At 50.8% G+C, this 13,726-nt stretch overlaps 1 protein-coding gene across 1 annotated transcript in view; it reads left to right on the top strand.

Annotated features, from left to right (window-relative positions):
• Positions 1-822: 822 nt before the first annotated feature.
• Positions 823-13,726, top strand: part of commd5 (COMM domain containing 5) — a 58,226-nt gene continuing 45,322 nt past the window's right edge. The window contains exons 1-4 of the mRNA XM_033030277.1: positions 823-886; positions 10,062-10,171; positions 10,621-10,781; positions 12,118-12,146. Coding sequence (XP_032886168.1) covers positions 10,063-10,171; positions 10,621-10,781; positions 12,118-12,146 — 299 coding nt within the window. The 5' untranslated portion in view covers positions 823-886; position 10,062. The remainder of the gene's footprint in view (positions 887-10,061; positions 10,172-10,620; positions 10,782-12,117; positions 12,147-13,726) is intronic.

Raw genomic sequence — 13,726 nt, forward strand, 5'->3', positions numbered from 1 at the left:
GGTCAGCAGCTGCACCCGCTGAGTTTCCCCAGCATTTTTGTGTACCTTCGATTTTCCAGCATCTGCAGTTCCTTCTTAAACCCGTTCTGAAAGGGTCTGAGATAGCGTCCTGACCTGAAGCATCACCAATCCTTTTTCACCAGAGATGCTGCCTGACCCGCTGAGTGCCTCCAACACTTTGTGTCTGTCTTTGGTGTAAAACAGCATCAGCAATTCTTTGTTTCTGTACCTACAATCTCCAAGTATAATGGCTAAATTACTCGGCCATGGTCATGAGGTCTGGACGGCTGATTTAGAGCCAAGAGTTTTAATCTCACTAAGGCAATAAATGTAAATTCCAGGGATCTGACAAAAGGTCTTTATCCTAAAACATTAACTCGGTTTCACTTCTCTCAGAAGTTGCCCTGCTGAGTGTTTAATCAAAATTCCTGTGATTATATTGGAATTTAAATAAACTTCAAAAAGACATTTGGACAAGCACACGATGTGGCGAGTCCACCACTCGCCACATCTCCCCATCTCCCCCCTGTAGGCTTTCCACAAAGACCACTCCCTCCGTAACTCCCTGGTCAATTCTTCCCTTCCCTCCCGCACCACCCCCTCCCCGGGCACTTTCCCTTGCAACCGCAAGAGATGCTACACGTGTCGCTTTACCCCCCCGGACTCCATTCAAGGACTCCGCTATAGGATCTTTGGTGGGGTGTGCGGGGCGGAAGTGGGTCTGGGGTGTGCGGGGCGGAAGTGGGTCTGGGGTGTGCGGGGCGGAAGTGGGTCTGGGTGTGCGGGGCGGAAGTGGGTCTGGGTGTGCGGGGCGGAAGTGGGTCTGGGGTGTGCGGGGCGGAAGTGGGTGCGGTTGCGAGGGGGATCGCCGAGAAACGCAGGGCAGGTGAGCGGCGATTCTTCGTTAAGCTGCGTGCTTTGCAGCCCGTTGGCCGGAGGGCTGGAGCGGGGGAATGCCAGTCCCCCCCATGTGTCAGTGCCCGGTGGCCCCGCTCCTTTCTGGGCCCTGCAGCCCTGGGACCTTGCTGTGCACGGAATGGCCGCGTCCTGACCCCTCGATACCCCCAGCAGGGCCACTGCCCCAGGGAGGCTTCCTGCCCTCTCAACCCCTCGGGGTTGTCCCAGGCAACGACTGCGCCGCATCTCTGCTATTTTATCCCTAGTACGGATTCAATGGGCCGAAGGGCGTGTTCTGCTCCGAGTGGCCCATGGGACAAACTGTTGGTCACCTTCCCAAATATACTATCCAAAGTGAAAGCTGTGGAGACTTGGCACAGAGGAGGAGTTGAGGGTTGGGGGCAGATAGGCCCTGATCTTATTGCCTGGAGTATAGCTGTAGTTCTAGCTATAAGAGAGATGTGGAGGCTTTGGAGATGGGTTACCAGAATACTAAAGATGGACACAAAGTGCTGGAGTAACTTAGCCGGTCAGGCAGCATCTCTGGACAAAACGGATTGGTGATGTTTTGGGTCGGGACTCTTCTTCAGACAGAAACCTAAGGTTCTCAACCCATAAATGTCACCTATCTTTTTTTCTCCAGAGATCCTGTCTGACCTTCTAAGTTACTCTAGCACTTTGTGTTCCATCTTTGGTTTAAATCAGCTCCTGCAGTTCTTTGTTTCCACATTTTACCAAAATGATGCCTGGATTAAAGGGTATTAGCTGCAAGGAAAGTTTGGACAAACTAGGACTGTTTTCACTGATGCTTCAGCAGCTGAGAGGAAAACGGAGAGAAGTAAACAACATTATGAAAGGCCTAGATAGGGTATACAGTCAGAATCTTGGTTTTCCCCCAAACACAAAGATGTGCAGGACAAGTCTTTTTACATAGAGAACTAGACCAAGTGCAGACCCGTTGGGTCTGTTCCCCCAATGTGCGGTTGTGTGTGTGTGGGGGGGGGGCGGCGGCATGCAGCGTCACACACACTAACTCTCCCCTCACCCCCACCCGCCCGCACTCACGCTAATTACCCCCCTTGATATATTAATATTATTAATTTGCTCCTTTTACCCCATAACCACCCTATCTACTGACGCACAGCCCCCAACTTGCAGTCACACCTAGAGGGGGGGGGGGGGGGGGTAGAGAGTGAGGGCAGAGAGAGAAGGGGCAGAGACAGAGAGAGAGACAGAGACACGGAGAGAGGGGCAAGAGGGAGAGGGGAGGTGGAGAGGAGGATAGGAGGGAGGGTGGGTGGGTGAGGGGGGAAAGGTGGGGAGGAGAGAGAGGGGGTGCTGAGAGGGGGGTGAGGTGGGGAGCAGGGGGAGGGAGGGTGGAGGGAAGAGGGTAAGGGGTGTGGACGGGAGAGGGTTTAAGGGAGGGGGGAGGGGAGGGGGAGCGGGTGCTGAGAGGGGAGGGGGGGAGCAGGGAGGGGGAGGGTGGAGGGAAGGGGGTAGGGGTGTGTGGAGGGGAGGGGGTTTAGGGGAGGAATGGGGATGGAGGGGGGAGAGAGGAGAAGGGGGAGAGGAGAGGGGGGGGAGAGGAGAGGGGGTGGAGAGGGGGGGGGTGAACCTAAAAAACATTTTAGAACCAAAAAAGACATTCTGCAAGCATTGTAGAACCAAAAGAGACACTTTTTGCAAACATTTTAGAACCAATAAACACTTTTTGCAAACATTTTAGAACCAATAGACACATTCTGCAAGCGTTTTAGAACCACTAAGGACACTTACATTTGAGTAGACATGTGTTCAGTGTTATTCACAGCTCAGAGAAACGTGACCCTCTGCCTTCCTCCAGTTTGCAGACACTGATTGAGGCACACCACTTCCTGGTTTTATAGTCCCTCCCCCTGCCGCCAGCATGGGGCAGCAGAGAGAATGGGGAATTTTGTAAAATCATTAATATCTCTGTCATTTTTCATCGACGGGAAAAATCCTCGGCACACACACGGCGGAGGGGGGCTCTGAGCAAGGTGGCCAAAAATGACGGCCGTAGGTGGCGGCGTTCTCTCGGAAATCGCAGCACAGATGGCCAAAACCGGTCAAGAACAGACTTTTAGTAATATATATATATATATACTAGACCAAGTGCAGACCCGGTGGGTCTGTTCCCCCAACGTGCGGTTGGGGGGGGGGGGGCGGCATGCAGCGTCACACACACTGACTATCCACCCCCCCCCGCACTCACGCTAATTACCCCCCTTGATATAATATTAATATTATTAATTTGCTCCTTTTACCCCATAACCACCGTATCTACTGACGCATAGCCCCCAACTTGCAGTCACATCTAGAGGGGGGGGGGGGGATGAGAGTGAGGGCAGAGAGAGAAGGGGCAGAGACAGAGAGAGAGACAGAAACACAGAGAGAGGGGCAAGAGGGAGAGGAGGGTGGGGAGGAGGAGAAGAGGAAGGGTGGGTGGGTGAAGGGGGGAGGAGAGAGAGGGGGTGAGAGTGAGGTGGAGAGAGAGGGGGTGCTGAGAGGGGGGTGAGGGGGAGAGGTAGGGTGGAGGGAAGAGGGTAGGGGGTGTGGAGGGGAGTGGGTTTAGGGGAGGGAGGGTGGGGGAGGGGATGGAGGGGAGAGAGAGAGAGAGGGGAGAGACGGGGAGGGCGGGAGAGAGGGGGGGAGAGAGGGTGTGCTGAGAGGGGGGTGAGGTGAGGGAGGTGGGGAGCAGGGGGAGGAAGGGTGGAGGGAAGGGGGTAGGGGTGTGTGGAGGGGAGGGGTGTTTAGGGAGGGACGGTGGAGGAGGGGATGGAGTGGAGGGGGAGAAAAAGAGGGGAGAGGGGGAGGGGGGGGGGAGGAGGGGGAGAGGAGGGAGGGGAGAGAGGATAGGGGGAGAGAGGAGAGGGGGGAGACAAGAGGGGGGGAGAGGGAGGGGAGAGAGAGAGAGGGGGGGAGAGAGAGCGGGAGGAGAGATGGGGGGAGAGGGGAGGAGAGTGGGGGGAGAGAGTGGAGAGAGTGATGGGGGAGAGGAGTGGGGGGAGAGGAGAGGGAGGGGAGAGGAGGAGTAGAGAGGGGGGAGGGAGGGGGAGAGGGGGAGAGAGAGGGTGTGCTGAGAGGGGGGTGAGGTTAGGGGAGGGGGAGAGGTGGGGAGCAGGGAGGGTGGAGGGAAGGGGGTATGGGGTGTGTGGAGGGGAGAGGGTTTAAGGGCGGGATGGTGGGGGAGGGGATAGAGGGGAGGAGGGGGAGAAAAAGAGGGGAGAGAGAGAGAGGGGGGAGGGGGGAGAGCAGAGGGGGGAGAGAGGAGGGGGAAGAGGAGAGGGGGGAGTGAGGGGGTGTGCTGAGAGGGGGGTGAGGTGAGGGGAGGGGGAGGAGAGGGGGGAGGGAGGAGGGGGGGGGGGGAGAGGAGGGGAGAGAGAGAGTGCCTTTTTATTTCAACCCAAACAACCATTTGCAGGCAGTGCTTTTTTACTTTAACCATATTTTCATTTTCAAACCACATTAAGGGTACTTATTCATAGTTGTGTGGACATGTGTTCAGTTTTATTCACAGCTCAGAGAAACGTGACCCTCTGCCTTCCTCCAGCTTGCAGACACTGATTGAGGCACACCACTTCCTGGTTTTATAGTCCCTCCCCCTGCCGCCAGCATGGGGCAGCAGAGAGAATGGGGAATTTTGTAAAATCATTAATATCTCTGTCATTTTTCATCGACGGGAAAAATCCTCGGCACACACACGGCGGAGGGGGGCTCTGAGCAAGGTGGCCAAAAATGACGGCCGTAGGTGGCGGCGTTCTCTCGGAAATCGCAGCACAGTGAGTCAAAAGCGGTCAAGAACAGACTTTTAGTAATATATATATATATATACTAGACCAAGTGCAGACCCGTTGGGTCTGTTCCCCCAACGTGCGGATGTGGGGGGGGGGGCGGCATGCAGCGTCACACACACTGACTATCCACCCCCCCCCGCACTCACGCTAATTACCCCCCTTGATATAATATTAATATTATTAATTTGCTCCTTTTACCCCATAACCACCGTATCTACTGCCGCATAGCCCCCAACTTGCAGTCACATCTAGAGGGGGGGGGGGGATGAGAGTGAGGGCAGAGAGAGAAGGGGCAGAGACAGAGAGAGAGACAGAAACACAGAGAGAGGGGCAAGAGGGAGAGGAGGGTGGGGAGGAGGAGAAGAGGAAGGGTGGGTGGGTGAAGGGGGGAGGAGAGAGAGGGGGTGAGAGTGAGGTGGAGAGAGAGGGGGTGCTGAGACTGGGGTGAGGGGGAGAGGTAGGGTGGAGGGAAGAGGGTAGGGGGTGTGGAGGGGAGTGGGTTTAGGGGAGGGAGGGTGGGGGAGGGGATGGAGGGGAGAGAGAGAGAGAGGGGAGAGACGGGGAGGGCGGGAGAGAGGGGGGGAGAGAGGGTGTGCTGAGAGGGGGGTGAGGTGAGGGGAGGTGGGGAGCAGGGGGAGGAAGGGTGGAGGGAAGGGGGTAGGGGTGTGTGGAGGGGAGGGGGGTTTAGGGAGGGACGGTGGAGGAGGGGATGGAGTGGAGGGGGAGAAAAAGAGGGGAGGGGGGGGAGGAGGGGGAGAGGAGGGAGGGGAGAGAGGATAGGGGGAGAGAGGAGAGGGGGGAGACAAGAGGGGGGGAGAGGGAGGGGAGAGAGAGAGAGGGGGGGAGAGAGAGCGGGAGGAGAGATGGGGGGGAGAGGGGGGAGGAGAGATGGGGGGAGAGAGTGGGAGGAGTGATGGGGGAGAGGAGTGGGGGGAGAGGAGAGGGAGGGGAGAGGAGGAGTAGAGAGGGGGGAGGGAGGGGGAGAGGGGGAGAGAGAGGGTGTGCTGAGAGGGGGGTGAGGTTAGGGGAGGGGGAGAGGTGGGGAGCAGGGAGGGTGGAGGGAAGGGGGTATGGGGTGTGTGGAGGGGAGGGGGTTTAAGGGTGGGACGGTGGGGGAGGGGATAGAGGGGAGGAGGGGGAGAAAAAGAGGGGAGAGAGAGGGGGGAGAGGAGAGGGGGGGGAGAGGAGGGGGAAGAGGAGAGGGGGGAGTGAGGGGGTGTGCTGAGAGGGGGGTGAGGTGAGGGGAGGGGGAGGAGAGGGGGGGAGAGGAGGAGGGGGGGGGGGAGAGGAGGGGAGAGAGAGAGTGCCTTTTTATTTCAACCCAAACAACCATTTGCAGGCAGTGCTTTTTTACTTTAACCATATTTTCATTTTCAAACCACATTAAGGGTACTTACTCATAGTTGTGTGGACATGTGTTCAGTTTTATTCACAGCTCAGAGAAACGTGACCCTCTGCCTTCCTCCAGCTTGCAGACACTGATTGAGGCACACCACTTCCTGGTTTTATAGTCCCTCCCCCCTGCTGCCAGCGGGGGCAGCAGAGAGAATGGGGAATTTTGTAAAATCATTAATATCTCTGTCATATTTCATCGACGGGAAAAATCCTTCGCACACATACGGCGGAGGGGGGCTCTGAGCGAGGTGGCCAAAAATGACGGCCGTAGGTGGCGGCGTTCTCTCGGAAATCGCAGCATAGATCGCCAAAACCGGTCAAGAACAGAGTTTTAGTAATATAGATACTAGACCAAGTGCAGACCCGTTGGGTCTGTACCCCCAACGTGTGGTTGTGGGGGGGGGAGGCGGCATGCAGCGTCACACACTAATTACCCCCCCCCTCCCGCACTCACGCTAATGGAGGGGAGGAGGGGGGGGGGGAGAGAGAGAGAGAGAGAGAGAGGGAGAGAGGGGAGAGAGAGGGGGGAGAGAGAGAGAGAGAGAGAGAGAGGGGATAGAGAGAGAGAGAGAGAGAGAGAGGGGATAGAGAGAGGAGAGAGAGCGTGGAGAGAGAGAGAGAGGGAGGAAAGAGGGGAGAGAGAGGGAGAGGGGAGGAGAAGAGGGGGGAGGAGGAGAGGGCGAGGAGAGGAGAGGGGGGGAGAGGAGAGGGGGGGGGAGAGGAGAGGGGGGGGGGAGAGAGTGCCTTTTTACTTCAACCCAAACCCAAACAACTATTTGCAGGCAGTGCTTTTTTACCTCTAACCATATTTTCATTTTCAAACCAAATTAAGGGTACTCACAGTGCTGTAGACATTTGTCAGTGTCATTCAAAGCTCTGATTGAGGCACACCACTTGCAGAGACTGATTGAGGCACACCATTTCCTGGTTTTATAGTTGCTCCCCCTCCCTCCAGCAGGGGCAGCAGAGAGAATGGGGAATGTTGTAAAAACATTAATATCTCTGTCAATTTTCATCGACGGGAAAAATCCTCGGCGCACACGCGGCGGAGGGGGGCTCTGAGCGAGGTGGCCAAAATGACGGCCGTAGGTGGCGGCGTACTCTTGGAAACCGCAGCACAGAAAGCCGAAACCGGTCAAGAACAGAGTTTTAGTAATATAGATATATAGTAGATAGATGATGGGTGCTTGAAACTGCTGCCAGGGGTGGTGTTGGAGGCAGTTATGATAGTGGCTTAAGAGGTTTTTAGATAAGCACATATATGCAGGCATTGGAGGGTTATGGATCACTTGCAGGTGGAGGAGAATAGTTTAACCTGATGTGTCGACACAGACATTGTGGGCTGAAGGGTCTGTTCCTCTGCTGTACCAGTTCTATGTTCCAAGTTGCCTCTCAAGAACCTGTGCTGCCCTTCAATACAACCATCACTGTTGGTTAAGTTTATCTAGCCTTTATCGTATGTGCTATTCTATAGTTTTTTAATTGATCACAAGCCTCATACATATTGATGTTTTCTGGACAGTGTCACTGATGTAAAAATCTTGTTATTTTCGGGTAACTGCTGCTTTCACATGCCAAACAGTAGCAATATATTTGGATAATAGAATCTGCAGATGCTGGATCTGTCTTCACTGTCTTGATATCGGGGGAGTCCAGAACCAGGGGCCACAGTTTAAGAATAGGGGGTAAGCCATTTAGAATGGAGACGAGGGAAAACTTTTACACGCAGAGGGTTGTGAATCTGTGGAATTCTCTGCCTCAGAAGGCAGTGGAGGCCAATTCTCTGGATGCTTTTAAGAGAGAGTTAGGTAGAGCTCTTAAAGGGTGAATGCCCTACTCCTGCACCTATTGTCTATTGTTTACAAATCAAGGCACAAAGTCCTGTAGTAACGCAGTGGGTCAGGCAGCTTCTCTGGAACATGGATAGGTGATGTTTTAGGTCAGAACTTTCAGACTAATTGAGGGGGTGAGGAAGGAAACCTGGAAGATACACAGGGCAGGACAGAGGGTGGTGGATACCGGTGGGGGAGTGAGGGGTTTTGGTCAATGGTGGACAAAGGCCAGAGGTGGATAAACAGAAGATGTGAGATTTTGCTAATTAAATAAAACATAGAATGCTACAGCACAGGAACAGGCCCTTTGGCGCACCATGTCTGTGTTGAACGTAATGCCAATGCAATTCATTACTTCTACCTTGCACATGTTCCATATCCCTCAATTCTCTGCATATCCCTGGGCCGATCTGAAAACCTCTTAACTGCCAATATTGTATCAGGTTCCACCAACACCTTTGGCAGCGCGTACCAGGCACCCACCACTCTGTGTAGAAAGGAACTTGCCCTGCTCAATCCTTTAGACTGCCCCCTCTAACCTTATAGCTATTCCCATTCATATTTGATACTTTCATCTTGGGTAAAGAGCTCTCACTGTTGACCCTATCTATGCCTCTCTTAATTTTATAAACTTCCATCAGACGTCTCCTCAGCCTCTGATGAACAACAGTGTTGATCATGAAGCCTAAATGTTGCAGACTTCATTTCCACTTATATGGATATTGAACTGCTATTAAAACCATAGCTTTGAACTCAAACAGGAATTAGTTGAACCAGGCTTTTAGCGCAGTGAATTGGCATGAATCCATTTGTAAGTTGGGAAGGTTACATAATGAAGACAGGTTGTATTCGGGAAGCATCACAGCATGGTTTGGGAACAGTTCCATCCAAGACAGCAAGAAATTGCAGAGAATTGTGGACACAGCCCAGACCATCACACAAACCAACCTCCCTTCCATTGATTCCATCCTCTCGCTGCCTCGGCAAGGCCACCAGCATAATCAAGAACGATTCGCACTTCGGCCACTCCCTCTTCTCCCTTCTCTCATCAGGCAGGAGGTATAGAAGTGTGAAAACACACACCTCCAGATTCAGGGACAGTTTCTTCCCAGCTCTTATCAGGCAACTGAACCATACTACCAACAATTAGAGAGCAGTCCTGAGCTATTATCTACCTCATTGGAGACCCTCGGACTATCTTTGATCGGCCTTAACTGGACTTTATCTTGCACTAAATGTTATTCACATTATTCCCATAATCATGTATCTGTTCATTGTGGATGGCCGATTGTAATCATGTATAGTCTTTCTGCTGAGTGGGGAGCACACAAAAGCTTTTCACTGTACCTCAGTATGTGACAATCAACTGAACTATTGAATTTATTGAATCTGAGCGATAAAAGAATGATCTGTTTGAGCACTTTAGGTTGATAACAAATTGATAGTGTTTTGTTTAATAAACATTAAGCATCCCAGTAAATGGAGTTGATGCAGATTATTCATGTGCCCGAAAGGACAAAAAAGTGCTGGAGTAACTCGGCAGACCCTAGTCATCCTACCAGTTCCACTAGTTGTGTCATTGTATCCCTCTTGTTAACACACCTTCCCCAGTCAACAATGGGCCATTATGTCCACCACCCTTCCTGAGGTCATCTGTGGCCGGCTCTGATTCGTTGTGCTCTTTTATCGCCTACAGTTTATTTCCCATCCGCATCCCCACCCACACTTTGAGTCTGAAGAAGGGTTCTGACCCGAAATATGACCTATTCTTTTTCTCCAGCGATGCTGCCTGAGTTTCTCAAGCTTTTTATGTCTATCTTTGGAGAACATCGATAGGTGACGTTTTGGGTCCGGACCCTTCTTCAGACCCGAAACGTCACCTATCCATTTTCACCAGAGATGTTGCCTAACTTGCTGAGTTACTCCTGCACTTTATGACCTGTTGTGTATTAGCCAGCATCTGCAGTTCCTTGTTTCTTGGGTAATCCATGTTGCTATCGAGTAGTAGCAGAGTTTGGAGTGGCTAAATTGCTGGCTGCAACTCCCCTTCCCAACATTGTGCTCATGGATTGATAGAAAGCGATCTTGTTCAATACATGCTCTTTATTTTTGTTCATTCCAGAATGTCGCACAGGAGTTGTTTTCTTGGAGCAAGGACACCGCTGGAAGTGGAGCTGATGGTGAAACAGCTGAAAGATTTAGACAGAGAAATCTTCCGAAAAATACTCAAGAGTAAGTGTGAGCGTTTATATGCAAGGGGATGCATGTTCATGTTCTAGTTTAATTCCTGATATTTTACATGATTTGAGATTGGTAATTAGGTTCATCCTGAAAGTGATTAAGGATCTGAAGAAGGGTCTCCAACCGAAACGTCGCCTATCCATGTTCTCCAGACGTGCTGCCTGACCCGCTGAGTTACTCCAGCACTGTGTGTCCTGTAAGTGACAATTGATTGAAAGTTACAGCATGGAAACAGACCCTTTGGCCCATCGAGTCCATTCCGACCATTGATCATGTGTTCACACTAGTTCTATGTTATCCCAATTTCACATCCCTACAATGAACCTGAAGCTAGTTCATAAAATTCAAATTATTTTTTTAAATCAATAACTAAACAGAGATGTGAAATGGGCGATTTGCTTATGTAAGAGTGCTGTAAATAGCATGATTATCTGTTGCAGCCGTCGTGAACGCACTCGAAGGAAAAGATTCCAGAGATGCTGTAAGGAGTATCGCGGAGACAGAGAGCCTGTCAGAGGAGAGGTTAAGTCACATCCTAGCTGGCATGTACACACTGCTACAAGAAGCTCTACGGCTGCCACCATCTTCCCTTAAGCAAGAGGTGAGTGGAGTTACAGAGGACAGGGCTGGAGATGAACCATTTGTGCAAAATAAGTTGTTGGGTTTGAAATGAATACAGTGCAAATAATATGCGGAATATAAGTGAAAATAATGTTTTTTTTAAAAAAAGAAGCAAGTAATTCCACTCAATTGCAGATGAAGTAAGGGTCATCAGGGTTGTTTAATCATCAAATATATTGAATTATTGAAAGCTATAACATGTAAACAATCCATCCGAGTCTACGCCGCCCATTGAACACCCGTTCACAATTGTTCTATGTTATTCCACTTTTGCATCCACTCCCTACACTGTAGGAGCATATTTACGGAGGTCAATTAACTGACAAACCTGCACGTCTTTGGGATGTGTGAGGAAACCGGGAACCCTGCGGAAGCCCACGTGGTCACAGGGAAAACATGTAAACACCACGCAGTCAGCACCTGAGGTCAGAATCGAACCTGGTTCTCTGGCGCTTTGAGGCAGCAGCTCTACCATCTGCGCTACTGTGCCACCCATGGCAGATAGGACAATCTGTACATGTAATCTACAGTTTTCATTCCGTAGAGTCAATCCATCGCTTCTCACATCAGTTGTCCTTCCGTGCCCTGTGCTCTACACCCACTGCCAATGTGAAAAAAGGTCCCAACCCGAAACGTCAACCATCGTTTTTCTTCAGAGATGCTGCCTGACCTGCTGAGTTACTCCAGCAATTTGTGTCTATCTCAAGTAATGAAAATGCTGGTCGTTATGAGTCTCGGGATTTTCTAATTGTGAGTGTATTTGTACAATTACGAGTGTATTTGTGCAGTTCCACAGCAATCCTCTATACATCTCCAAACTCCCTTGATTTTTCCTCAAGCCCCATGGTGGATGAATACCTGATGTGAGAGGCACACCCCTTGCCTCAAGAGTTTGGCAGGAGGTCCAGTGCATCTTCTGTCCTTTTTGCTTTGCCTCCAACTTTAAGGCAGCAACTGTACCTCTGCTCTACCTTGCCACCCATTTCATGAGAATATTTGCATATTATAAAGATTTTGCCAGCATTCTTCAAGCATTTCCTTTATCCTGTAGAACATTTACAATGATTCAATGATACTTTATTTTCACATGTACCTAGGTTCAGTGTAATACTTGGTTTTGCATCTAACCCAGTTAAAATCATATAGCAGACCTCACAGAGGCAGTACATAGGTGTTTCTACATTTCTGGTGCTGACAAAGTTATAAAGGTTCACCAAAACATTGTCCTTGAAACATTGCTTATAAGTTTATAACCTTGAAACATTGTTATTTTAACGAACATAAAATCTGATCAAAGTTTTATTTCATTTATTTAGGTTTTTAAGGAAGATTTACGAGATATAAGGTAATTCTCAATATTTCATCTATTTTACAGAGTTTATTCCTATCAGTGGTTTGAAAAGTGAATTTAACAAAGAAAGAGATTTGCATGTTTAATGGTTTTTATAAACATCCAACATATTTATGCAATGCAACATGGTCAATTTGACAAGTGAAACACAAAATGTTGGAGTAATTCAGAGGGTCAGGCAGCATCTCTGAAGAAAATGGGTAGGTGAGGTTTTCGGCCGGGAATGGCCCTGACCCGAAACATGCGTCCATCTTTGGTATAAACCAGCATCTAAAGTTCCTTTTAATCACATATTGACTCTGAGTTGTTTGTTATGAACTCTTTTCAATCGCATTTCTACACAAAGTATTGAGAAAGAAGTAACCAGATCCTGGTTTAAAGTATCCCTTAAGTAGGATGAATATAAACAAAAGGAAAAAAAAAACTTTGTAGAGGGTGCAGAAGGTTACCCTTTAGGTACAAAATCATCCTTAGACCAAAGGCACGGGAGAATTATGTCTACCTAAGAGGTCGATCTCTTAGGTAGGCATAATTCTCCGTGCCTTTCATGCGCAGTACATGTAATACGGGAAAGTGTGTGCAGCCCACGTACCGTGGACGCTGCTTCAAGCCGTGAATTTCAAGCAGAGCTGAAGGCAGCTGAAATTCTGCCTTTGCAGCGTGGATTGTGTACTGTGCATGTGCAACAGACTACTGCGCATGCGCAGCACAAGCGGCTGTAAAAGGACAGCACCGCTGTGGGGGGGGGGGGCGGGGGAAGAGTTCCTTTCACAGAGTGTGGGGAGTCTGGCCAGCCGTAAAGTTGCGGGAGGGCAGGAGCGTTGAGAAGGAGGGGGTCGGGTATCATGCCAGCAACCAGGTGAAGAGTGCCTCAGCGCGCGATGGATAACAGGACAGCGGGCGGTGGCGGTTACTCCATGTGTCAGTGCGAGAAACCTCAATTGGTCCCTTGTTCGCGCTGACACAGGAGTAAGCTCCACCGCCCGCTGTCCTGTTATCCATCGCCCGCTGACCCGCTCCGCTCTATGATCTTTGCTCTTGAGCTGGTCCCCTCACTGTTCAGAAGGAGAGCACTGCCAGAGGTGAGCGGGCCGGCAGAAGGTTCTGAGGTCCGGTGGCCGTTCGCAGCCACCCAAGCTGCTTCCCTCCCCGACCACAATGCTGTGGCTCCGCACCCGGAGTGCCGCGGCAGCGGTATGTAAGTGAGTTGCTGGCATGATCCCCGACCCCTGCCTTCTCAACGCTCCTGCCCTCCCCGCAACTTTACCCCTGGCCAGACTCAACACGTGCTGTGACAGGAACTCTCCCCCCCAATTGGTCCCTTGAACTAGTATTGTCATTCAATAAGATCACAACTGATTCAACTTGTCCCGGTGTGCTCCCGTTTTTCCCACCATTTCTCCACCTGCCGTCACCCTCCACCCCCACCCGTTCAGTAATTCAGAATGAAGGAGATTTGGAAGCCTTGGGCAAATTGAATTTTTACTTTCTTTATTTTTACGGAGAGGAGAACAATCTGCACATGCGCAGTTTAAGATTTTTTTAAAAGCCGACTGACTGCCTACCCTGAGTAA

The sequence above is a fragment of the Amblyraja radiata genome, chromosome 12, assembly GCF_010909765.2.
Source record: "Amblyraja radiata isolate CabotCenter1 chromosome 12, sAmbRad1.1.pri, whole genome shotgun sequence".
NCBI lineage: Eukaryota > Metazoa > Chordata > Chondrichthyes > Rajiformes > Rajidae > Amblyraja > Amblyraja radiata.